The sequence below is a fragment of the Ctenopharyngodon idella genome, chromosome 4 (assembly GCF_019924925.1).
Source record: "Ctenopharyngodon idella isolate HZGC_01 chromosome 4, HZGC01, whole genome shotgun sequence".
NCBI classification, from domain to species: domain Eukaryota; kingdom Metazoa; phylum Chordata; class Actinopteri; order Cypriniformes; family Xenocyprididae; genus Ctenopharyngodon; species Ctenopharyngodon idella.
In genome coordinates this window covers 18,383,248-18,408,512 of record NC_067223.1, presented here as the reverse complement: position 1 = coordinate 18,408,512, position 25,265 = coordinate 18,383,248, and the positions used below count along the sequence as shown (strand labels likewise).

Here is a 25,265-nt window from a genome sequence, read left to right as displayed (position 1 = left end):
TGTATATATTTCACATTTCTAAAGGTCTGTTCACACCAAGAATGATGACTATAATAATAACGATAAAGATGTAATTTTAACAATCATTCTAAATATGAAAGAATAGCATGATTCCACACAGCAACTATAATGATAATGGCACAGATAAGCAATATTGTTGGAATCACTTTCAGAGGGGTTTTTTCCCTGCTAATGAATAATAAAAACATTGACAGCCAATCAGAATCCATCCTGCTTCAAAGAGCTTGAGCATTTAAAAGTGTAAGCTAATATATTTATTTATCTTCATAGTTATCATTCTTGGTGTAAACAGACCTTAACACTGAATATGTAAAAATGTTGACAGTTTTGTGTTGTCTAATATGTTTGTATTTTCTATGTTTTCACATCTATCCTGTCATGCAAATATGTACATTTAAATTTTTAAAAAAGTTGAAACTCTATGTAAAACAATTAGATATTATTGCAAGTGTTTTGCAAAAGACTCTTTTCAATCATTTTCCATTTTATAGTTTTTTATTTATTTATTTATTTTGCAGACACCCAGTGCTGAGGCAGAGTGGCTGGAGATTGCCAAAGGGTTTGAAGAAAAATGGCTCACTGCTTGGGATCCCTGGACAGCAAGCACATTTATATTCAGCCACCTGCACACAGTGGCAGCAAATTTAGAAATTACAGATACATATTTTCTGTTCTGCTGATGGCTGCTGTTGATGTGAACTGTAATTTCATTTATGTGAATGTGGACACTCAGGGCAGAGTTTCAGATGCAGGTCTGTTTGCCACCTCAGTCCTTAAAAGGGCATTAGACAATGAGCTGCTGAATGTCCCACCCCCAGAGCAGTGGTGTTCTGAAATGAGGAGTCAAAGTCCTCACATTTTTTATTTATTTATTTATAAATCAAATGTAAATTCATGTGCATTACTCTTAATGTTGTCCCATTTTCCTCATTAAATGAACATTACTTTACATTACATCAAAAAACAAAAAAAGAAACCAAATACAATTCTTTTGTGTATTTTTACATTAACAATGTAATGGATGTTCTATTTATTAAAACCAAGTCAATCTCATCAAGTTAGTGTTTAAGCATTTTTACATTTATTCCAAAATAACTAAAGGCAGTAACAATTTAAACAATATATTTTATTTGTGTATTGATGTTCAGCTGTTCTTTTTAATAGTCAACTTTTGTTTCGGATAATCAGTTATGCTCGGTAAACACTGTCTGTCACAAAAATGAAGATGTATCTTTAATTTCACCAAGCTGATTGCACTAAAAACCCCCGCAGTCATTATGTTTTCAGGTCTTTTCAAATTTGATTTTGACATGACATGAAGCAGTTATATCTAAGAGGCTGAGCTGTGTACTTACTTTTTAATTAGTCTCTCCATTGGCTCCATTAAGAATGACATGCAGAACACGCACATAAACAAGACCAAGCACAAACCAATCATATCCAGTCATAACTAATTTCATCCACCCATAGTGCAAGGGAGGCATTGCCTCCTCTCACGTGACTTTCCCCCATTCATTCTCAATTACCCCCCACAAAACCCACAGCATGCTTTAGGGGGTCTATTGATTTTCTATGAGGAATAGCATAGCTGCCTTCCAAGCAGTTGACCCGGGTTCGATTCCCGGCCAACGCATTGCTTTTGGCTCAAGCTGACGTTAAAACAGTTGTCCGCGAGCCCTTGCTGGAGCAAAAAAAAAAAAGAAATTTGCATGATTCCTTGGGTATCAGCAAAGTTCGAAGTCTCCCCGTCGGGAAATCGAACCCCGGTCTTCCGCGTGACAGGCGGAGATACTGTCCACTATACTAACGAGGAGCTGTGGTAGCAGGCCGTTGCCCCGATCGGTGCAGCTGCTGGTCCAAATGGTTTAAATGCCACCAAAACTCAGCCAAAACACCTTTTACACACCAGCTGCAAAGGTTTTATTGAAAGTGTAATGTATTAAATGCCATTAACAAATCATCCAACACCATTAAATCTGAAGTCTCTGATTAAACGGTGTCGTTAAACCGTAGAGCTTGATTTTAACGGAGCGCTTGGTAGGTCGCTACTAACCCTCGGTGAGCAGAGCGGTGTAGTAGAGGGAGCACGCAGGCCCAAGGAGGCAGCGGTACAGCTCAAGTTTCTCTTCATTATCGCATAAATCTTTCACCTTTTACTAAAGATTTCTGTGGAGGGGAACGTTTGCGAGTGTTCTGTGTTTTTGGGGCCTCTGCTTATGGCAGAGCCGCACAAGAGCGTTAAACGCAGAGTGAGCACGTTTGTGCTTGTTCCCTGTGGTCAGGCCTTCTGCCAACGCGGAGCGGAAGGAGGTTGTCCGTCTTTGCCGGAGCGGCGGTTTGATTCAGTGGCTTCGCAGAATGGTTCGCCGTTTCAAGACGCTGGTGACGCCTGCTGTTCAGAATATCTCATAATATTAAACATGAAGTGGCTGAATAAAATGTGTTATTATGTGGTAGAGCTTGTTTGTTTTTAACGGAGAGCTTGGGTAGGTCAGGTCAATAAAAAAAGTTCACGTGTTCTTTTCTGTGCCGGGTCCAAACAAAGAACGTTTTAGTTCCTCCGCTGACCGCACAAAAGCCGGCATCAGCCGGCACCCGAGCGCCTGCGTTGGTGGTATAGTGGTGAGCATAGCTGCCTTCCAAGCAGTTGACCCGGGTTCGATTCCCGGCCAACGCATTGCTTTTGGCTCAAGCTGACGTTAAAGCGGTCATCCGCGAGCCCTTGCTGGAGCAAAAAGAAAGTTTGCGTGATTCCTTGGGTATCAGCAAAGGTCGAGGTCTCTCCGTCGGGGAATCGAACCCCGGTCTTCCGCGTGACAGGCAGAGATACTGTCCACTATACTAACGAGGAGCTGCGGTGGCAGACTGTCGCCCCGATCGGCACAGCTGCTGGTCCAAACGGTTTAAATGCCACCAAAACTCAGCCAAAACACCTTTTACACACCAGCTGCAAAGGTTTTATTGAAAGTGCAATGTATTAAATGCCATTAACAAATCATCCAACACCATTAAATCTGAAGTCTCTGATTAAATGGTGTCATTAAACCGTAGAGCTTGATTTTAACGGAGGGCTTGGTAGGTCGGTACTAACCCTCGGTGAGCAGAGCGGTGTAGTAGAGGGAGCACGCAGGCCCAAGAGGGCGGCGGTACAGCTCGAGTTTCTCTTCATTATCGCATATATCTTTCGCCTTTTACTAAAGATTTCCGTGGAGGGGAGCGTTTGTGAGTGTTCTGTTTTTTTGGGGGCTCTGCTTATGGCAGAGCCGCACAAGAGCGTTAAAAGCAGAGTGAGCACGTTTGCGCTTGTCCCCCGTGGTCGGGCCTTCTGCCAACGCGGAGCAGAAGGAGGTTGTCCGTCTTTGCCGGAGTGGCGGTTTGATTCAGTGGCTTCGCAGAATGGTTCGCCGTTTCAAGACGCTGGTGACGCCTGCTGTTCAGAATGGTGCAAATGCAACGAAATCTCAGCCAAAAGTGTGCATACAAACTCCTTTTACAAACCAGCTGCACATGTTTTTTTGTTGGAAGTGTCATCTGTTAAATGCACTTGTCAAATCATCTCATAATATTAAACATGAAGTAGCTGAATAAAATGTGTTATTATGTGGTAGAGCTTGTTTGTTTTTAACGGAGAACTTGGGTAGGTCAGGTCAATAAAAAAAGTTCACGTGTTCTTTTCTGTGCCGGGTCCAAACAAAGAGCGTTTTAGTTCCTCTGCTGAGTGCACAAAAATCAGCTGCAAAGGTTTTATTGTGGCTTACTTTTGACTCCTCATGGCGCCATCGGCGGAGGCGAAGCGCCTTGAAAATGTGGAGTCTGGTGGGGCCAAACTAAAGGAGGAGGTGCTGGCAGAGGCCAGTACTTTTGTCAGCACAAACGGTGGAGACCTCAGTGACCAGTTTTTAGTACTGGCTCACTGCAAACTTCAGTTTGGGAAGTACCAGGGCCAGAGATTCAGATGGCTCCTGGAAAACTCTCTGGGGTACGCAGTGTATTTGGTGCTCAGCATTTCCAATGAGAAAGCGCAGACAACCCCTTTGTCAGAAAATAAACAACTGTTCCTACAGTACACTTCTCATATTAAAGAGATGGCAGAAGAAGCAGAGAAGTATAAGAGGAAGCAGGAAATGCAAGCAGAAGCCCGGGCAACTGGAGACCAGGGCTGCTTGATGGTGGAGTTTGGTGACTTGCAGGGCCGGTCCACGAAGGATGTTTATGAGGACCAGAGCAAGGAGGCCGAAGCCCTAATCAGGTACCTCATTAAGGCAGATGCTAGGCCCAACACCATTTTCAAGAGGTATGTCCTGAAAAGACAGGCTTCTGCTGTGGGCACCAGTGTACGTCAGCCTGCACGTCCACCCACAGCCTCCAGTACCTCTGCACCTTCACCTGCAGCCATCTGAACTGGTGTACAGCAGACCGCTACTGTGAAATCGCTGTTGGTGCGTGGCAAACATTTGTCTCCTTCACAGCTGGCGAGAAAACTCATGTCACCAGTTAAACCCTGTGAGTAGGAGTGTGAATATTGAATCTTCCCTACAGCAGTTCTACATGTATTTATTTATCGTTATGGCAAATTTATTCATTTGCTGTCTCCAGATCCATTAATGCAGTCCACTTTACCTCCTCCAGCAGCAGAACCCCCAGCCAAATGTTTGGCCCGAAGGCAGCTTTTTGCTACTGGTAAGTAAGCACCATCTTACATATGTTTGTGTCCGTTTTAACATTTGTGCTCCAGGCACTTCTGTTCCCTCACGGCTCTCGCCCGCCCTGCTCGTCACATACCCCCATTGCCCCTCGCAGGCCGGGGGGTACTCCCGAGACTGCGCTCTGCTCCCCCTGGGGGCCAGTCTCGGCGGCCGCAGCACCTGGGGGTAAGGACAGACGAGACGAGAGAAAAGGAGACGGAAGCACAGGGAGCGACAGACGAGAGAGGGAAGAGAGGAAAAAGGGAAAAAAAAAATTCTTGGTCCGGTTCCCTGACACACTGCCGCTCGGTCCTCAGCCAGCCGAGAGGCTCTTCCTCGCGGTGCCATGCGATGGTACTGGATGCTCGGCGGCGACTCCTCCGCTCCCTCTTGGATGGCAGCCACCCCACCTTGACCCAGGAGCACGGCAGCGAGCTCTCCGTCCCACCCGATGTATACTCGCTCCAGCACCACCGGGCAGCCACTCATGGTCTTCACACTCCCGCGCTGCCCGACCTCCTCAGCACCGCGATCCCCCTCAGCAGCGAGGGCTCTCCGACAGCATGTCCCTCCTTCCTCCTGGGTTTCGGCACCAATGTAACGTAGTTCGTAGATACGGGAAGGAGGAGGCGGGAACCGGCGGACAGTAAACACAACTTTAATATACAAAATAAACAAATACAAAACAAAAGTAATGAGACTCGAGACCGGTGCAACGTGCACCAGCCTCGCGCCGTTCCCTCACAGCTCTCGCCCGCCCTGCTCGTCACAGATATATTACTATCAAATGCAACAGTCATCCTCCTCAGCCCCCCACCTCACCCGACCTCTTGTTCTGCTGGCCCCTTTTCTTATGAATGCCACTGAAGATGTGGTTATTAATAATATATGTAAATGTGGTTATAATAGTATTATTATTTATTTTATTTTACTTATTTATTATTATTTTCTTAGTTTACTTATTGAAATGTTCTTTCTGTTCTCATGTCATATGTATGTGTGTACCAAGAGCTCCTGTAGAAAACCACAACAAATTCCTTGTGTGTTTGTGCACACCTGGCAAATAAAGCTCATTCCGATTCTGATTCTGATTTCCTCTTGTCTGTGTTCGCCCAGACTGTGGTAAGCACAGCGGCAGGACTTTATCGTACCATGTGCAAGGTCTTGGACATCAACAGGTGGTATGACCTTGCCAAGGAGTATCTGGAGTGCAAACGCTGCAAAAAGTAGTATCCCGCCTGGTCCAGGGACATCTTAGGACAGCTGGATTTGGGCCAACACAATCAGTTTCCAGCTTTGCCAACATACAGGTAGTTCATAATGACAATCATTCATTATTAGGTGCTTTTATTGTTTTTTTTTTGTTTTTTTTTACCAACCAAAGCATTTTTATGATTATACTGTTGTTTTCTTAGATACTCATGTGACAACTGGGTGTTGAAGATGACGAAGGAGAGGACACTGGGCAACAGTGTGACTCAGCTTTACAAGAAGCTGATGGAACAACAAAATGAGGCATGGACACAGCGTGTCCTGCAGTACCCGACTGCCTGCGAACCATTCACATTCACGACTGCACGAGGTCAAGGCCAAAATTCAACCTGGTCTCATAGGAAAGACATACCTGTTGGAACGTTTTCGCGAGTCGCCAAAATACGTACCAATACGTACATATCACTGCATTTTCCAACAGAAATGAACGCTAGAGGCAGTAAAACGGCAAGCACTTTTAATCGTTTTCATACACAGTTACGATTACGGGGTCAGATTATGGATTAATAAAGACTCGTTTTCACGTCTCCTTGCACAATATTATGTTATGACTTCAAAACGCCTTTTTTTTTTTTACCAGAGTGCACAATTTGTAAATGAATATATTTTGGACTTTGCATCGCTTAACCAGCTCCATATGTTTCGCTTTTGTGATTTAACACGTTTGCTCGGTAGCTCAGCTGATACGGAGTTGTACTTAAGACGAGGAAGCCCTGCGTACGAATCCCGCAAAAGGCGAGTCATGGTAAAAGAGCTCAAAGAGCGATCTAAACAAGCTAACATGGCACGATTACGGGTGCTTTTTATGTCACATTTGCTTTTGTTAACACTATCGGGTAGGTTTAGGTGTAGTGTTGGTGGTACGTTATTTTAAAACGCAATGGAGTGCAAATTTCAAATCAGAACTGCTGTGATTCGTATAAAAACCAACGTCATAAAAACGTAACATATTCACGTTTATCTGTTCCGGCAAAAAAAAAAAAAAAAAAAAAAAATGAACATGCTTTTAGCGCCACTCAGTGGACATTTCAACTGCAGTGATATGTACGTATTGGTACGCATTTTGCGACTCACGAAAACGTTCCCACAGGTACGTTTTTCTAATGAGGCTGGGTTGGAATTATCCTATGCCATGTCTAATGACCTGCAGGAGTAAAAACTATGATAGAGACATATTAGTATAAAAAAATCAACACAACCTCACGGATTCAGGAATTCATCATAATGCTGAATCCGAAACTTTTATACAGTTCTTGCCAATAGGGCAACCAACATCATGTTAATACATTTCTCTATGGTCTCCCCAGGACTTAAGGACAATCACCTCATGTTCTCAGCTGGCTCTTGAAAACTCAGCTTTTTATCAGAAATCTCCTTTTCCTCAGGGTGTTGTACACTGGCATAGTTGCAACAAGTTGTGGACTTGTATTACGATCCGTCTAGGTTAAATCGCAATAAATTAAGAAAAGAAAGAAAAATGCCTCCCCCGCCCAGTCGTCAGACCAAAGGAAAAAAATAAATAGATAAATAAATCAAAACCACTAGATTCAGGGTTCAAAAAAAAACAACTAACGTTTTATTAAGATAAAAGAAAATGAGTAACATTTGAGAATTTCCAGGATAACATAAACCAGTAGGTGCATAAACTTCAGGAAGACCCAAGGCCCAAAATAACAAACAAAACAAATAATAAACAAAAAATATCCAAAATAACTTCCCTCAGATTATCAAAACAAAATACAACAAATTACCCTTACTACACTAACAAAACAGAACGAACTTAATTTCAAAAGAAAAGGGCAGGTCAACCCTACCGAGCACCATCACTGTAAAGAAAAGAAAATATATAACAGAGTCCAAAAAAAATAAAATACACAATATGTAATGGGGTCTGGCGGCTGGAGAGGAGACAGGAGAAGTGCGACCGGCCCAAAGTCGCACAGCTCAACTGCAGAAAGCGGAAGAGATGGTTTTAAACCCTTATCCAATCGTCCTAAGCCAATCCCGGCAGAGAGAGGTGGAGCCATCCCGCAACCGATTAGGCTACGTGATATCCTGCTTAACACAAGCAAAGCAAAAGAACACATAGACAGAAATAACAGGAAACAAACAAAATAAACAATATACTGAATTACACAATTCCGTAACACTTGTCACAATGAAAAACAAGCCATTCAATGAATACGGTTTCTGGTGAGTGGTACGGAGGAACATTTTTGGGGCAGAGTGCTGCAACTTCTCACAGCGCATCCCTCGTTTATGATGCTGCTGGCCTCACAGACATCCACTCCACTCTCATACTCATCTCACTTAAAACACCTCCCTTCAGGTGTAGTGATTTTTACTCCATTCACCAGTGACGTAGTGATTTTTGATCACGTGCCACTTTAAGGTGTGGTTATGAGTGTATCAGATGACCCCTCCCCCCTTTTGTAATACGGGGCACCAGTTAAGAATACTATCTTAACAATTTAAGAACACTCCAAAAGAGCTGTTCAATAATTCAGAATTAATATAAACTGGAGGGAGTTGGTCAACTGATTTATCTGAAGGATTTGTGAGAGTCTGGTCAACTAGTAGAGTTTTTGATCATCAACACAAGGAAGACACAGTTATAATAAAAATCAATGAAATTAATTAACAATAGACATGCAAGAGTAAATACCACAACGATTAATAATGAAATAATGAATATGCACTTCTAAAAGATAGTAAAATAATGATCAAAGGAGAATACTGAATTAAATCAAAGAAACAAATAAATGAAGTGAACACAGAATGGATAAATGCAATGCTGTTGAACTGAATGTAGAATGGAAGAGAACTGTATGGGAATGCTTCTTATGGAAGCCACCTAATGGCTCTGGTAAAATGGTGATAAATAATTGCTTATTTATCATTCAACAAATAATATCCCTATTATTTGTAACAAGCTGACCTCAAGTAACTGTTATCTAAACAGGTTAGAAAAACATATGCTGCATGTATAAACTAATGCCAAGGTCTCTAGAAAGAGGTTTGGTAAGTTTATATTTACGTTCCACACAGTCGGTGATCAATCCGGTAGCAGAGACGTCTTCCACTGATGATGCAGGCTGCGTGCAGTGGGAGGGCGCGGAGTTGCGATCCAGTAGTCATGCCACCCTGGGCTGGAGGATGCTGAACTTCGGTTGTGCCAAGAGGGTCCTTTAGGATGGACTGGGCAGCTGGGTCAGATGAATCTTCACAGGTTCCTTTGCAGGCTGGCTGCGTCGCTAAGGAGCCGTGTGGTACAGGCAATGTCTGCCAATGCAGAGGTCCTTTACGGACTGGGCTGCTCTGCTGTAGGAGCCGTGAGGGTCAGATGAAGTCCCTCAAAGCTGGGGCCCTTTTTGCAGCTAGAGTGCAGCTGAAAGCAATGTAAAAGGTTTTGCTCATGAAAGCTTCACCTTAACCGTCTTGTAGTCTCTTTCCTCGTCAGGTCAGAAATTTAGGACGTGGGGTGTCTGTTAATGTCTCCTTCCCCGTCGAGCTGGAAACGCAGAACAAGGGTGTGTCTACCCGGGGGACATATTTATCCCTTTCTAATGAGGAGGAGATTGAAATGTGGCGCCTTGCCGATCCTGGAGTGTGATTGGCCACTGTTATCTGAAGCAACCCCGGTGTTGCTCACCCTAGTGTGGAACTCATTTGCATAGCATAAGGTACAGTGTTAAAACAGTGTCTTTAACATGTTACCCATGCATTATTTCTTTACCAAACCTCTTTCAAATTATTAAGGGCATCATAGGAAACAGATAGACACCAAACACAATATGAAATGGTTAAATCATCGTCCATGCATTTGTTTATCTGTTAACAGGACTATCCCATGACCTGTTGTTTTAACAGTCAGTAACCATTAATATAAACTGTGCTTTGCATGAAGATGGAGTGGATGTGATGCAGTTTTTCGATCAAATTAAGGCCTCCAAACATAGGTATGAATGGATTTAGATAGATCTCTGTGGCCTCTTTATTTCAGTCACTGCTGCTCCATCCAGGGGGTCCTGAAGGAATTTTTATGGCAGTCCTTGCCTAAATCTTAGGAATGAGTTTGGTGGTTAGAGTCAATGTGTCATCCAATGAGAAGTCCTCTCCTTGGTTTTGGTGGGTGCAGAAGGTTCCCCTTCCTGCTCTGGAAGAGGTGTCTGGTAGTTGTCCTAACATCTTATCTGATGTTGCTGAACATTTGTTTATGTTCATTCACCAATGATCCAATCACAGTGTGGCACATCTTCTTACACACCAGCAGTTAGAGAGGGGCCCTGTCGTAAACTGGTCCCTGGAATGCCATCTTAACTGTTGTTCACAACACAGGGTAGAAGCCCAGTGGTGGTAACCCCCTGTCATTGAGAAATCACCTCATGCACACTGGTAACCGCTTTTTCCCATTGCAAATTCTTTGACAGTTTTCTTTAACAGAATCAGGTGTTTTCTGGAGCTTAGGGAAGGTGCATTCAAGAGACACCAGAGCCATCAGACTGCCTAATAGTGTTAAAACAGAGAGACAGGTTAATTACAGCAGTATTTAATCACTAAAATCCATCAGACATCTTCAAAGCAGATGCTGAGATTATACTCAGTGAATTTATCACAACCGTCCATTCAGTGTAATGTGTTCTGCTCTATCTTTAACCGGAACCATCGGCCCTTCACATTGTGGTGACTAGGATGAGACGAAAAGTTACTGGTCATTTATAAATTAGTCAAACATGTCACCTTCTATCATTTGTGGTCTGTATTATTATTTTAAAGACCTCTTTATACTCAATGAGTTTTTCTTTGACACATTTAACATTCTTTATGGAAATCATTTCTTTTAACATCTGTGTCTATGATTTTCAACTGAAGCACTGTGCTTCACTATAAATAGCTTGTTATCACTTATGACACAGGCTCAGATAACAGCATTTAGCTGACTTTGAATTAGAGAGAGAGAGACTCTGAAGCATTCAGGACTGGTACACTGCATTTTCATAAACTTGTAACATCAGACTTTACCTACTATCTTTTGACTCTAGCCCAGCTTAACACTAGAACTACTGGAATTCTATAACTACTAGAATGGCCATAGCGGTCATTCTGACCGTTCATACTAGACTGTACCGAATGTAATTTTTGTCATGTCATATTTACATTCAAACCTTCTATTGAAGTTTTAGAATGAAGCTTTGGGAGTCTGTCGTCATATTGTATGACGTCATGACTCTAAAAAAATGTCAAAATCCTCAAACAAAATCCTCGATTTGATTAAAATTAAAAACTATGGATTAAATGGAGCACCCAGCTTCAAGCGATGCAGATAGGCCTACATAATACGATCTTTTTTGAAATGGTGAATTCAGGTTGATTGGGACTCTTTTTCAAGTCATCTCAATGGCAAAAAGTGCCCCAATCACCCTGAATTCACCCCATATATATAATTGTGTAAGAGCTACTAGATGGCTCACGAAGGTGCGTGCCTCGCTTTGCGTCTGGCAAGCGGGAGAGCAACATTTTTTCACCGCAGTGAAAATGTTGTTTTTGGAAGTCTAAATGCCAACAAATATGGATTGAAGCAGAATATTTCGCTAGATAAAAGCATGTTGTGAATTTCGGAACTGATTACATCTATCTTTTCCAATACATTTGGACTTTTGGACTTTACAACGCTCTGGAGTTATTGGAAATGTTTGGATCACATAAATCTGAAACAATCCTATGCAGCCACCACTGGTATCAAAATCCATGAATAAATGGATGTGTTATATTAGGATAGGTAATAATAAACATCAGGACACAAAATTGAAAATGAATGTAAACATTTATTAGATCATCGACAACAACAGAAAAGCTAATTACAGATACAAATTTGAAGTACATCAATATTCTGTTAATTTCTTTGTAAAAATAAAAATAAATCTTAGGATATTATAACTAATAAAAACATCACCAATATGCATTTCAATGCAGAGTAAAAACCTTTATAGACATGTATAAACATATAGGCCTAAAACAAAATGGCCAAAACAGTTAAAATATAGATTAAATAAAGTTAAAATAAAGAATATGAAAATTCACTAAACTGGGGGAAACAAACTGATTTAGAAAGAACTATTTGTTTTATAGTGAGCAAAATACCATGCAGTAAAATTATAATGAAAGTATTCTCCTCTAAGTGGGCTCAATAGAACAAGGCGTCTGGGTGTTTTGGGGGCAAACACCGCGCATCATTCACTGACGCTTGTGGACATATTACTCGCAGTCAACACAGGTAATCTCTACCTTCCAGGTGCAGCTTCCACACACTACTTTGTGACATTTGTCACAAGCGTCCTTTGTTTATTTTTCTTGCAGTTTCTCTGCACTTGGCACTGCCTTCTCCTCTCCATCTGCTGCTGGTCCTGCCTGGGTCCTGGCTCTCGCACCATCAGCTGTGTGTTTTTTGCTCTCATGTGGCCAGAGCAAAGTTCAATTGCATTATGAAGTTCCTCCGTGATATTTATCGCAGCCAGGTCAAGGATATTATAAAACAGCCACTGGCCATCTACGTGTGGGTGCTTTCACAGAATATTTCCTCACCATCTAGCACATCTACTCCGACCCTGGTTCTGTTGTAGTATGTTACTGTCTCTGGTTTAGCCTTTTGGCCACTTGTATTGGCAACAGCTGTGTGGACGGTGCTGAGATTGCAGATGTTTTTCTTTGTTTTGCCTTGATAGACTGTGAGCGTTGCATTCTCACTTTTCAGCACCTCTGTGGTAAACAGCGCCCTTTGCTGAGCTGAAAGTTTATCAGGTCCATTAGGGAAAACAGCTAGTAAGATATATGGTGAAATTATTACATTTATTAAAGAAAGTAAATTAAGTAAAAGAATATAGTCTTTTTGATTGTTTTGTTTTATTTTTGTAGTTTGCTTATTTACTTGGTTTTTATGTTTTATTTTTTACCCATATATAAGCAAATAGCCTGATCCGCACTCCAGTCCAGTTGGTGGTGGTAATGCACCAATAAGTCAGGTTGCCAACCACTAATAAACACCAAAGAAGAAGTAGTAGCGTAAGACTAACTGATTCAACAGAATAAATCGGACTTATTAGCGCTATATACGAGATAGAGCTGACAGTGTGGTTTACCTCCGCTTGCTCATCAGTATATAAATGTGACATTAAAAACAGATATTGTTGTGCTACACCACTAATCGTTGGAAAAATGTAGCTTTTTACTGGAAAAGCTTGTTTTGAAAGCAGAGCTCTTCACAAAGATATAATTGTTTGGAGTGTCACCATCATGTGCGGGAAGGACACACTGAACCTTATAGTTCAATTTAATTGAATTTTTATTACCTAATTTTGTAGAAATTGTTTACACACATCACAAGACTATGTTGTTGTTACTGTAGAATAAATAATCACTCTAAAAATGAAACAAACCGGTACTGTATTATCAGCGCGAATCATGGGCGATGAGTCATGCACGGTGTATATAGAAATAGCCTAGCTGCTGGCGTGACTCTGGAAAACTGAGTTTACAGCACAAAATAAAAACATATTATGTTAAATGTAATAATACACTTTATACAACAGATATGATTTTTTTTGCTCATTTCATTTTATTTCCAGAATATAGGCTATATTCTGGCAGCTTTGATTGGGTGGGCCAGCCATCAATCTGGCCACTGAACATACGTACACAGCTTGTGATATTGCATACAATTCTGGACCTTTAACTAAAAAAAACCCCACACCAAATCAATTTCACATAATTACACAGTCTGTGCAAATAAATGGACACACACACCCAGTCAGAGCTCATCCAGGCGCAATATATGCTGAGTAACTGGCAGCACTACAATATATAAAGTGAAAGTATTTCTTTCAGTTGGGTGGGTTTGTGATGTCTCTTTTGTTGCTCACAGGATTTTTAATTTGACACAGAGACACTGAGGAGTCATAAGACAACAACCTAAATCCAGCATAGAGTGACTCAGTGAATGTGGAGGTGAATGTGTGCAAGTGTGTGAGTGTGTGTGTGTCAGAAATGCCATAAAAGGACAGAGTGCCGGCTGACGTGTCCACATAAACTCCTACTCTCTTACAGAAGCCTGAAGGGACACATGTGTCAGTAAACATATCATTGTGACAGACAGTGAATGCGTCATTAGAGCAGAACAGACTCCAGGAGTTTTTATTTAATCCAAATTCACAATCATCACTGTCTTCTTTCCTGCTGATTCCTTTATATGTCACTGATATATCAGCATCTCTACTCCATTCAGCCTCCCAGTAACAGCGTCCAGACAGACTCTCTGTACACAGAACCTGAAGATGATAATCAAATCTCTCTGGATGATCAGGATACAGCTGTTTCTCTCTCACGTGTGTCACTTTTCTGTTCTCCTCAGACAGAATGAGAAAGGGGTTTGCTGTATTTGGATCCAGTGTGAGATCACAGGCATCTGAACACACAAAGAGAAAATCAACAATCACTAAATGTGTGTCTATGGTCCTGGTAAGCCCTATGTTGTGGGGACAAAATGTGCAAAGAGCAAGATGCAAAATCTGAAATCCTTGTCCTTGTGACAACATGTTTTGGTCCCCATGAGGAAAACAGCTAATAAACCTTACTAAGTGATGTTTTTAACAATGTTAGGCAAGCTACTCTGAAACTGTAGCTTTGCAAGCTACTCATAAGTTAAGGTAGTTAAGTTACATTCAAGCTGTCTGTCAGGACTGATCAGCCCGGTTTTGTCTTTTCTGTTTGTGTTTTGTGGTTGCCATGTGCTTTTAGCACATGGCTTCTGTTTGTTATGTTTTGCCATGTGCTCTTTCGTTTGTCATGTCTTTGCCCCACCCCCTTGTTTCCTTTTCATTAGTTAATTTGATTCACCTATTGTCTCTTATTACCCTTTTAATTTGTTGCTCTATTTATTTCCCTTGTGTGTGCTGTTCTATGCTAGATTGTTTAAGCTGACAACATCCAGTTAGTGTTTTTGTTAGGTGTCCAGTCTTGTTTTTATTTTGTTTTGTTTTGTTTTTTTTGTTTTGTTTTGTTTCTTTCTTTTGGCTCCCGGATTCACTGCATTTCCTGCATTCCTTTTTTGTCTACACCTGCCTGGCTTAATCCGGGTGCACACTGTGCGATTTATAATAGTCCTTTACGATTGTTGCTTGTCAGACTGTACGTTCATGATCCTCATGTCACACTGTGGGATCTCAGCTGTCATTTATGTCAGACTGTATGACAGTCAAAACTTGTCTAGAGTTTTACATCATCAACCCACACACATTCAGTGACAGTGAGCTGCATTACATGCGGGACTGAAATGGTGGCTAACAAAGAAATCTCTACCATTAATTTTGATAATTTGCAAATTTTGTCTCAGACAACCAAATCGCGGCCAAAATCGTACAGTGTGCACCCGCCTTTATTCTGTCTGATTTGGACTGCCTGGAATCCCGAGGTTCTCTTCTGACCTGGTTTTGTTAGCTTGGCCTGTTGGATCTCTTCTTTTCTCCTGCCTTGGACTGTCAAGCTAGCACGCATGCCTGTTTCCTGGATTCTCCAGTGGTCAAAGTTTGTCTCTGTGTGGTCTGTGAGCAACCTGCCCTCCAATCTGTCTATTCACTGGTTCTGCCTGCCTTACTGGCAAAGACCCTTGTCTGCCCTGACATCAGTACCAGCCTGCCCCTTCTGGGTCTTTTGCCTGCTTGATTTTTTTCCTGCTATTTAGCATCTGTTTTTTTTTTTTTTTGGCTAAGGATTGTTTTTTTTTGTTCTGACCCTCTTGGGCCGGATTATGCTGAATTTGCTTTTGCAAATAAAACTTTATTATTCACCAGAAATTGGGTTCTCTCTCTGTTATTGGTCCTGACAGAACAATCTGCCAATTATAGACCCAGCAGGTGAAGATTCAGTGAGATCGGCTCTTGCACAGCAGGGGGTTCTTCTGGGTTGCCATGAAAGTCAGCTTTCCTCATCCAATCAAGCCCTCGAGATGATGGCATCTCAGATAGCTGACCTCACAGCCCAGTTCAGCAGCTTTGCTCTGAAAAGATTTCAACCCAGGCCACTACTGTTACCTCTTCCTTTTCTACCCAAAGTGCTCCAGAACCCCGGTTGAATCCTCCTCCTTGCTATGATGGAGATCCTTCTGTCTATTGAGCCTTTTTGACTCAGTGCTCAGTGGTGTTCGCTCTCCAATCAGTCACATTTACCTCTGAGGAGTCAAAGGTAGCCTATGTTATAACACTGCTGACTGGTTGGGCTTGTGAATGGGGAACCACAGTATAGCAAGCCAAATTTCTGTTTTGTTCAAAGGATTTTGAGGCCGAGATAAGTGTTTGGTTGATCAGTGCATAGGCAGGAGTCAGCAAGAAATTTGATTTCACTCCACCAAGGAGATCGCTCTGTTTCTGACTATTCTATCAAATTTCAAACCCTGGTGGCCTCATGTAGCTACAATGCAGTGGCTCAATGGGATCAGTTCCTTCATGGACTTGCTGATGAAATCCAGGATGAAGCATCTGCCCATGAGCTTCCTACACTGTTTGATGACCTGGTGGACTTGGCTACAAGGGTGGATAATCAAGTGGCACTATGCCGTCGTAACTGGACTGCCAGATTGGCTTGGGCACCAGGGGGCACTCAAGTTCCATCTCTCACCCCCTGTCCTGAGTCCTTGCCGGAGCCTGATACCATGCAAGTTGGCCGAACCTGACTCACGGCTGAGGAGAGGCAGCTCCGCATCACTAAAGGCCTTTGCCTTTACTGTGGTAGATCTGGACACTTTGCTTCAACCTCACTGTTAAAAGGCAATGCTTACCAGTAGTTCCTGTCAACGAACCAGACTCCTGTTTGACCCCCTAGAGTGAGTTTTTTTTAAGGCGACCATTATTTTAGAACATTTCCCCTTATTGTTTTCGTGGTGACACGACATGTGACAAACAGCAACCACAATAACACTGTATGAAAGATGTATTTTTTTTTCCTTTTTTATTCAAAATATTCACAAAACTTGCTTACCATGTCATCAACTATCTGATATTCTGATTCTCAAACACATGTAAGTGAGTGTGTTTTGTTGTTTAAAAACCTTGGAAAACCTAAATGATCTTCATATTGATCTATAAAGCGAGATGGGCGCTGCCATTTTAGTTTGCACCGCAGTTCAGAGAGTCCTGTCAGTCGGATTTACAGCACGTGAATTCATCAGTTTCTCCTGAAATACATGTAAGTAGCTGGTACATTGGGAGAAGAATAGAGTAAACTTTATAGTTACTTATGCCCACTATGTGTGTCTGATGTGAATAAAATATGTTGGCAAATTATATTTGAATGGATTATTATTGCTGCTTCCATAGACATCAGTGTGTATTTTACAAACTCTAAATGTGTTGTTTTACTAGTGCTTATGTGTATTTAAATGTCTGAAACCTAAAATAAACATTATGTGGTTAAGAACACTGCTTAGTTGTGATAAATGACAATCGCTGAGCATGTCCGTCTCTGGCTCAGCGCAAGCCAAAGTGCGAAAGCACAGTTTGAATCTGGCAGTTATGTCACATCCCTGAACATTCTAAGTCCCATTTGTGGGACTGTACTGCTCAAAAGGTTAAGCATGTAAATGTATAATTTCCTTCAGTTTAATTTAAATTTGTAATGTAGTTCCAAACATAGGTTCAGGAGAAGCCTAAACATTCAATCCTGTCAATCATCATTACGAGCGTATATAAGCAGCAGTCACTGCGTCATCCTAGCGACAGTTCTTCCAGCATCCCTCCTCCTCCTCTACTTCTCTTATTCTCCCTCTACGCAGTACTGTTATAGGGGGGTTTAACTCGGAGCTCAACCCGAGCCTCGGGTTCGAGCCTCCTTCGAGGACAGCAAGCCAAGTTTGTTTTACCATTAACCATTCAGACTGAATGGGCAGGCGAACTTGTGAAATTTTAAAAGTAATTTAAACTTTTAAACCCCAAAGTATACACTAATGCAGTTATAACCTGTTTACATGTGAACAAGGAGTCTACAACATGAAAGAAAGCCATTATTTATAACATGTACATGAAAAATCGGAAAAAGAATTTGACACAACTATGGGACACGGTCGTGCAGCAGCAAGCATCATGACAGTGACAGGAACCTCAAGATAGTAAATGTGTACAATTGTATATGGCCCCATTCCTGTATTTTGCCTGGGGCCCCCAAATCACTAAATCCGCCTGTGTGTGTGTGTGTGTGTGTGTGTGTGTGTGTGTGTGTGTGAAAACATACATTTGTGTAGTCCTGCTGTAATCCTGAACTCTCCTCCATGATCCACACTATAAAACACACACAGCGTCACATTCACATTCTGCACATCTGATACAGTCAATACACAGAGACAAACACAAACACAGCAGTGTGACTCTTCCTGCTCAACATACTTGATTTTGTCTAGTCTATCAGAGAGTAGCTTGACTCCTGATTCTCCTGGGTGATTGTAGCTCAAATCCAGCTCTCTCAGGTATGAGTTCAGGTTTGAACTCATAGCTGAAGACACGTAACGACAGCCTTCCTCTGTCACCATACAGCCAGACAACCTACACACACACACACACACACACACAGACAGAGAGAGACAGAAACAGTTCATATGATGTTAGTTTGGTAAATACACATCACTGTTACAGTGACCTGTGCAGTTCACTCAGTTGAAGACGGAGCTCAGTTTTCTCAAACTCATGTGCTTCTTCCGTATCTTTAAGTCCTTTACTGAATTCAGTCAAGTAGTTTAAAAACAATATAAACTGTGCCTAAAGTCAATTACCTTATTTGGAAAAGCATGGATATTACCTTTTAACTAATAATTGAGAAAAAACAATTCATTAGACAGTCACTCTTTGTGCTTGCTGGATAACAGTAGAGGTATCTACTAGAGCTGCCGAATAGCCTTCATCCATTACTGGCTGTTTGGCAGCTGTACTTTACAGACTACAACTCTTACTCCCACCCAATGCTAGCATGAAGTATCCTGATCTTCAAGCAGAGGGAGCTGGATGAAAACTTTTGAATGATTTCAATCCACATTCTGACATATATATATATATATATATATATATTGGGGTGTTCCAATACACCATTATTGCAGATAAACGTAATACAGTGGGTACGGAAAGTATTCAGACCCCCTTAAATTTTTCACTCTTTGTTATATTGCAGCCATTTGCTAAAATCATTTAAGTTCATTTTTTTTCCTCATTAATGTACACACAGCACCCCATATTGACAGAAAAACACAGAATTGTTGACATTTTTGCAGATTTATTAAAAAAGAAAAACTGAAATATCACATGGTCTTAAGTATTCAGACCCTTTGCTGTGACACTCATATATTTAACTCAGGTGCTGTCCATTTCTTCTGATCATCCTTGAGATGGTTCTACACCTTCATTTGAGTCCAGCTGTGTTTGATTATACTGATTGGACTTGATTAGGAAAGCCACACACCTGTCTATATAAGACCTTACAGCTCACAGTGCATGTCAGAGCAAATGAGAATCATGAGGTCAAAGGAACTGCCTGAAGAGCTCAGAGACAGAATTGTGGCAAGGCACAGATTTGGCCAAGGTTACAAAAAAAATTCTGCTGCACTTAAGGTTCCTAAGAGCACAGTGGCCTCCATAATCCTTAAATGGAAGACGTTTGGGATGACCAGAACCCTTCCTAGAGCTGGCCGTCCGGCCAAACTGAGCTATCGGGGGAGAAGAGCCTTGGTGAGAGAGGTAAAGAAGAACCCAAAGATCACTGTGGCTGAGCTCCAGAGATGCAGTCAGGAGATGGGAGAAAGTTGTAGAAAGTCAACCATCACTGCAGCCCTCCACCAGTCGGGGCTTTATGGCAGAGTGGCCCGACAGAAGCCTCTCCTCAGTGCAAGACACATGAAAGCCCGCATGGAGATTGCTAAGATGGTGAGAAATAAGATTCTCTGGTCTGATGAGACCAAGATAGAACTTTTTGGCCTTAATTCTAAGCGGTATGTGTGGAGAAAACCAGGCACTGCTCATCACCTGTCCAATACAGTCCCAACAGTGAAGCATGGTGGTGGCAGCATCATGCTGTGGGGGTGATTTTCAGCTGCAGGGACAGGACGACTGGTTGCAATCGAGGAAAAGATGAATGCGGCCAAGTACAGGGATATCCTGGACGAAAACCTTCTCCAGAGTGCTCAGGACCTCAGACTGGGCCGAAGGTTTACCTTCCAACAAGACAATGACCCTAAGCACACAGCTAAAATAACGAAGGAGTGGCTTCAAAACAACAACTCCGTGACTGTTCTTGAATGGTCCAGCCAGAGCCCTGACTTAAATCCAATTGAGCATCTCTGGAGAGACCTAAGGTACATTCCAAGGTACAGTAGGTGTCAGTATTGCACCTTAATGCTGGTTGCCACCTGTCATGAAACACAAGCAGTCACAGCGTGTGTTACAGAAGTATACTCAGAGCACAGAGAGATCGGATGACAGGAAGTTTATTGACAGCAGTGGAGTTGGAGCAAAATATCAGGTGAGTAAACTGAGCAAGGATACTTTAGCAGGATGCAGATGATGATATCAGTCTTTGTCTTATAGGGGTGAGCGATATCTTATCTTTTGCGATATACCGTTGAAAATTAACCTCATGATAAAAATTTGTCTCCTCGCGATAATAACGATAAGTCTAGTTGATGACATAGTTTCGTGTGCGACCGATTCACTGTTCACGTGCGGAGTGAAAACAAGCATGGCGGAAGGTGGACGTGAGGCTGAGGAGGAGCTTGTTGTTAAGCGAGGAGCTACCTCCACAATTTGGAACTGGTTTGGTTATAGAAAATCAGATGCGGAGCAAACTACCGTAATCACTATAAACAAATGTTCAATGCAAGAGCCGTATGCTCTATGACCAGTCATTTATGCCGCAATCACCCGGGTGTTAATAGCGCGCAAGCGCAGGTGAGACCTGAATATCTCACGTTGCTATCTGTGTTTAAACTAAACTCATTTAGACCTTGCCAATTTAAACATTCAACCGTAAGTTGCAAAAGAGAAATTGCGCGCGCTGTGAGGAGATTTGTGTGTACTCATCCGAAGCGCGTACACGGAGAGCTGTGTCACAGCTGTATTTTGTAAACTATCCAAAGACATAGTTGGGATCGTTACTTTTTGATACAGTGTTTACACTATTTTTACAATTTGTTCCATGGGACAAGAGTGTTGAAAATTTAACTACCTAACTGGTGGTAGCATGTCCACATATGGATTTACATTCTAAGAGTGTGGTATTGACTGTTTCACATTGAACTTCTTTATCAGGTTACTTTAACATGTTTGCCACTTTATCAGGATTTATTTGCAGTTGTACTCTGTTGTAATTTTGAAACACAACTGAAGACATGGTTGGTGATTGTTACTTTTGTTGTTTGCACTATTTTTGCCACTGTTTGCACCATGAGAGTATAAATAAATACAGAATCTGTGTTTACATTTTAAACTTGTAATTGATTATTATTGTGTAGTTGTTGTTGTGTGATGTTTTTCAGCACAGTATATATATATATATATATATATTATCATCATTGGTTATCGCAATAAATACCTGAAAATATCGTGATAAATTTTTTAGGCCATATCACCCATCCCTATTGTCTTACAGGTCTAGGAGATCTTGGATGAGATGGATGGTGAACAGAATATAGCACACACCTCAGTATCTCAGGTAAGTAAGATGCACAAGATGAAGACTTGGGAGGAGACAGACGCTGGAGTAGAGAACTGGAGTAAATGCTGGAGAACACACTGGAGAAACACTGGAAAAACACTGGAGAAACTTGCTTGGAGAATACATAGGAGAAACAGGGAACGAGTCCTTTACGTGTAAACGAGACCAGACACTGGAGTGAGGTGAGGTGTGTGCTTATAAAGCCAGCTTGATGAGTATCCTGATGAGGTGCAGGTGTGCATGTGTTACAGACAGAAGGGAGCGGAGACACAGGTAAGGTTTAACAGGTTTATTTTCAGGTAAGCAGAGCGTGAGAAGAGTGCAGGTGAGTGATGTCAGATGAATGGGTCGATGAGCCGATGAACTGGATACTGATACTTGTCTGTGTTCTCTAGGGAGCGTGGATACCGGGAGACGAGGAGCAGACGAACACACAGGAGAAGCACAGGAGACGAGGAGACACTGGGAATCACTGGAGACGCTGGAGAAGGGTAAGTAGTCGAGTAGGGAGTCCTGGAGGTAAGTAAACACTAGCATGTGTTAACGAGACCGGACAGTGACTGAGTGAACTGGCGTGACTTATATGTGGCTGTGGTGATGATCGTGAATGAGCGTCAGGTGTGGCTTGTTAATACTCAGGAGAGGGAGTGCGATGTGATTGGGTGAGTGTAGAGCCTGGCGTGTCTGTGACATTACCCCCCCCTCCACGGTCCGCTCCTGAGGACCGCGGACCCCGACGTCGTGGTGGTCGACCTCTGCCTCGGGGGCCTGGCTTGCTGGGGTGTCTGGCGTGGAAGTCGTCAAGGAGGCTGGGATCTAGGATATCATTCCTCGGGACCCATGAGCGTTCTTCGGGGCCATAGCCTTCCCAGTCGACCAGGTATTCAAGGGAACCACCACGACGTCGGGAGTCCAGGATATCTTTCACCTGGTAGGCCACTCCGTCTTCAACGATGAGTGGAGGAGGGGGATCTTCGGGGTCGCCAGGCTCTGTGGAGGGAAGAACAGAGGGATGGTGAGGCTTCAGGAGTGACACATGGAAGACTGGGTGAATACGATACTCAGGAGGGAGTTGCAGGTGATAGGTGACGGGGTTGACTTGCCGGATGATGGTGAAGGGGCCAACGAATCTAGGACTCAGCTTCTTACAGGGTAGGCGCAGCTTGATGTCCCGGGTTGACAGCCAAACCTTCTGCCCTGGTTGGAAGTTGGGTGCGTGGGAGCGTCGAAGGTCGGCTGTCAACCTGCGCCTGCGTAGGGCTCGCTGGAGTTGCAGATGTGCTGAGTCCCAGACCCTCTCGCTCTCCCGGAACCAGTAATCCACCGCCGGGACGTCCGATGGTTCCCCATCCCAAGGGAACAGCGGGGGCTGATAGCCGAGCACGCATTGGAAGGGTGTTAGGCCTGTAGTGGGTTGACGAAGGGAATTCTGGGCGTACTCGGCCCAGCCCAGGAACTGGTTCCAGGAGTCCTGGTGGCCGTGACAGAAGGTACGCAGGAAACGGCCGATCTCCTGTATCTTCCTCTCCGTCTGCCCGTTCGTCTGTGGATGGTATCCGGAGGAGAGACTTATGGTCACACCTAGGAGTTTGAAAAAGGCCTTCCAGACTCGGGAGGTGAATTGGGATCCACGGTCTGATACAATGTCTTCAGGTAAACCAAAGTAGCGAAATACATGATTGAATAATAGTTCTGCCGTTTCCATGGCAGTGGGGAGTCCAGGCAGGGGAATTAAACGGCAGGACTTGGAAAAGCGGTCGACGATTACAAGCACACATGTGCATCCTTCGGAGACAGGAAGGTCGGTGATGAAATCCACTCCTAGGTGTGACCAGGGACGAGTGGGAACGGGCAGAGGCTGGAGTTTTCCGGAGGGAAGATGGCGTGGACTCTTGGAGACGGCACATTCCCTACACCCTTGCACGTACCTTCTGACGTTGGATGTCATGTTGGGCCACCAGAAGCGCTGTTTCAACAGCGAGAGGGTTTCGTTGACCCCGGGGTGGCCAGTGCCCAGTGAAGTATGGGTTGAGTGGATGAGGGGTGTGCGTCGTGACCGGGGTACATACTTCAATCCGGGGGGACAACCCGGCGGAATGCTAGTGGAGGCATTGGACTCGGGGAGCGTTTCTTCCGACCAGGATATAGGACTTACTATAAGTCTTTCGGGGATGATGGGCTCTGGATCCTCGTTGCTTTCGTCGAGGCAGTGGATACGAGATAGGGCGTCGGCTTTCACATTCTTTGATCCGGGGCGGTAGGAGATGGTGAAATTGAACCTCGTGAAGAACAGAGCCCATCTGGCCTGGCGGGGGTTTAGTCTCTTGGCTTCACGTAAGTATCCTAGGTTTTTGTGATCCGTTAAAACAACAAAAGGATGTTTGGCTCCCTCAAGCCAATGCCTCCATTCCTCTAGGGCAAGCTTGATGGCGAGGAGTTCGCGATTGCCGATGTCATAATTGACTTCCGCCGGGTTGAGCTTCCTGGAGAAGAAAGCACATGGATGGAGTCTGCTGGGATTCCCCTGCTGCTGGGATAAGACCGCTCCCACTCCGGTGGTTGAGGCGTCGACTTCGACGACGAAGGGGAGTTCAGGGTCTGGGTGAACCAGGAGGGGAGCGGTCGTGAAGGCGGTTTTGAGGGCCTCAAAAGCTTGGGTGGCTGCTGGGGTCCAGGACAGAGACTTGGGCTTACCACGGAGGAGGTTGGTAAGTGGACCGGTGATGGAACTGTAGTGCTGGATGAAACGGCGGTAGAAATTGGCAAATCCTAGGAATCTTTGTAACTCTTTAATAGTGGAGGGAATGGGCCATTCTTTTACAGCTGTGACCTTCCTCTCGTCCATGCGGACGCCACTGCGGTCGATATTGTAGCCGAGGAATTGCACGGAAGGCTGATGGAAGGTGCACTTCTCGGCTTTTAGGAAGAGGTGGTAATCTCTCAGGCGTTGGAGGACCTCCGCAACGTGTCGGCGATGTTCGGCCAGGCTCCGGGAGTAGATCAAAATGTCGTCAATGTAGACCAGGACAGACCGGTGCAGGAACTCCCGGAGCACCTCATGCATGAAGTCTTGGAATACGGAGGGGGCGTTGACCAGGCCATACGGCATAACAAGATATTCATAGTGGCCGGTAGGTGTCACGAAGGCGGTCTTCCACTCGTCCCCCTCACGTATTCTGATGAGGTTGTACGCGCTGCGGAGGTCCAGCTTGGTGAACACAGTGGCGCCGCGTAGATGTTCCAGGGCTGCTGGGACGAGAGGAAGGGGGTAACGGAATTTTATGGTGATTTGGTTGAGTGCTCGATAGTCAATGCAAGGCCGCAAGCCTCCGTCCTTCTTGGCCACGAAGAAAAAACTAGAAGCAGCAGGGGAAGTGGACGGTCGGATGTAACCTTGCTTGAGAGCCTCGTCGATGTACTCCTCCATGGCTTTCTCCTCCGGGACGGATAGGGAGTATATCTTCCCTCTGGGCACTGGCTCACCTGGGATGAGGTCTATGGCACAGTCCCATGGCCGGTGAGGGGGCAGCTTGGAGGCTTGCTTCGGACAGA

The 25,265-nt window shown here is 43.6% G+C and overlaps 2 protein-coding genes and 3 non-coding genes across 12 annotated transcripts in view; 4 read left to right on the top strand and 1 right to left on the bottom strand.

Moving 5' to 3' along the window:
- Positions 1 to 25,265, top strand: part of LOC127510625 (gastrula zinc finger protein XlCGF7.1-like) — a 237,907-nt gene that overhangs the window by 125,722 nt on the left and 86,920 nt on the right. The window lies entirely within an intron of this gene.
- LOC127511601 (U5 spliceosomal RNA) lies at positions 2,133 to 2,248 on the top strand. The gene has a single exon (XR_007930104.1). It is a non-coding gene; the product is annotated as a U5 spliceosomal RNA (small nuclear RNA).
- trnag-ucc (transfer RNA glycine (anticodon UCC)) lies at positions 2,627 to 2,698 on the top strand. Its single transcript has one exon. It is a non-coding gene; the product is annotated as a tRNA-Gly (tRNA).
- Positions 3,171 to 3,286, top strand: LOC127511600 (U5 spliceosomal RNA). Its single transcript, XR_007930103.1, has one exon. It is a non-coding gene; the product is annotated as a U5 spliceosomal RNA (small nuclear RNA).
- Positions 13,568 to 25,265, bottom strand: part of LOC127510579 (NACHT, LRR and PYD domains-containing protein 12-like) — a 47,675-nt gene continuing 35,977 nt past the window's right edge. For all 6 annotated transcript variants that reach the window (XM_051890239.1, XM_051890240.1, XM_051890241.1 and 3 more), the window contains 3 exons: positions 18,404 to 18,559; positions 18,252 to 18,298; positions 13,568 to 14,436 (listed from right to left, as the gene is read on the bottom strand). In XM_051890239.1, the coding sequence (XP_051746199.1) occupies positions 13,856 to 14,436; positions 18,252 to 18,298; positions 18,404 to 18,559 (784 nt within the window). In that variant the 3' untranslated portion in view covers positions 13,568 to 13,855. The remainder of the gene's footprint in view (positions 14,437 to 18,251; positions 18,299 to 18,403; positions 18,560 to 25,265) is intronic.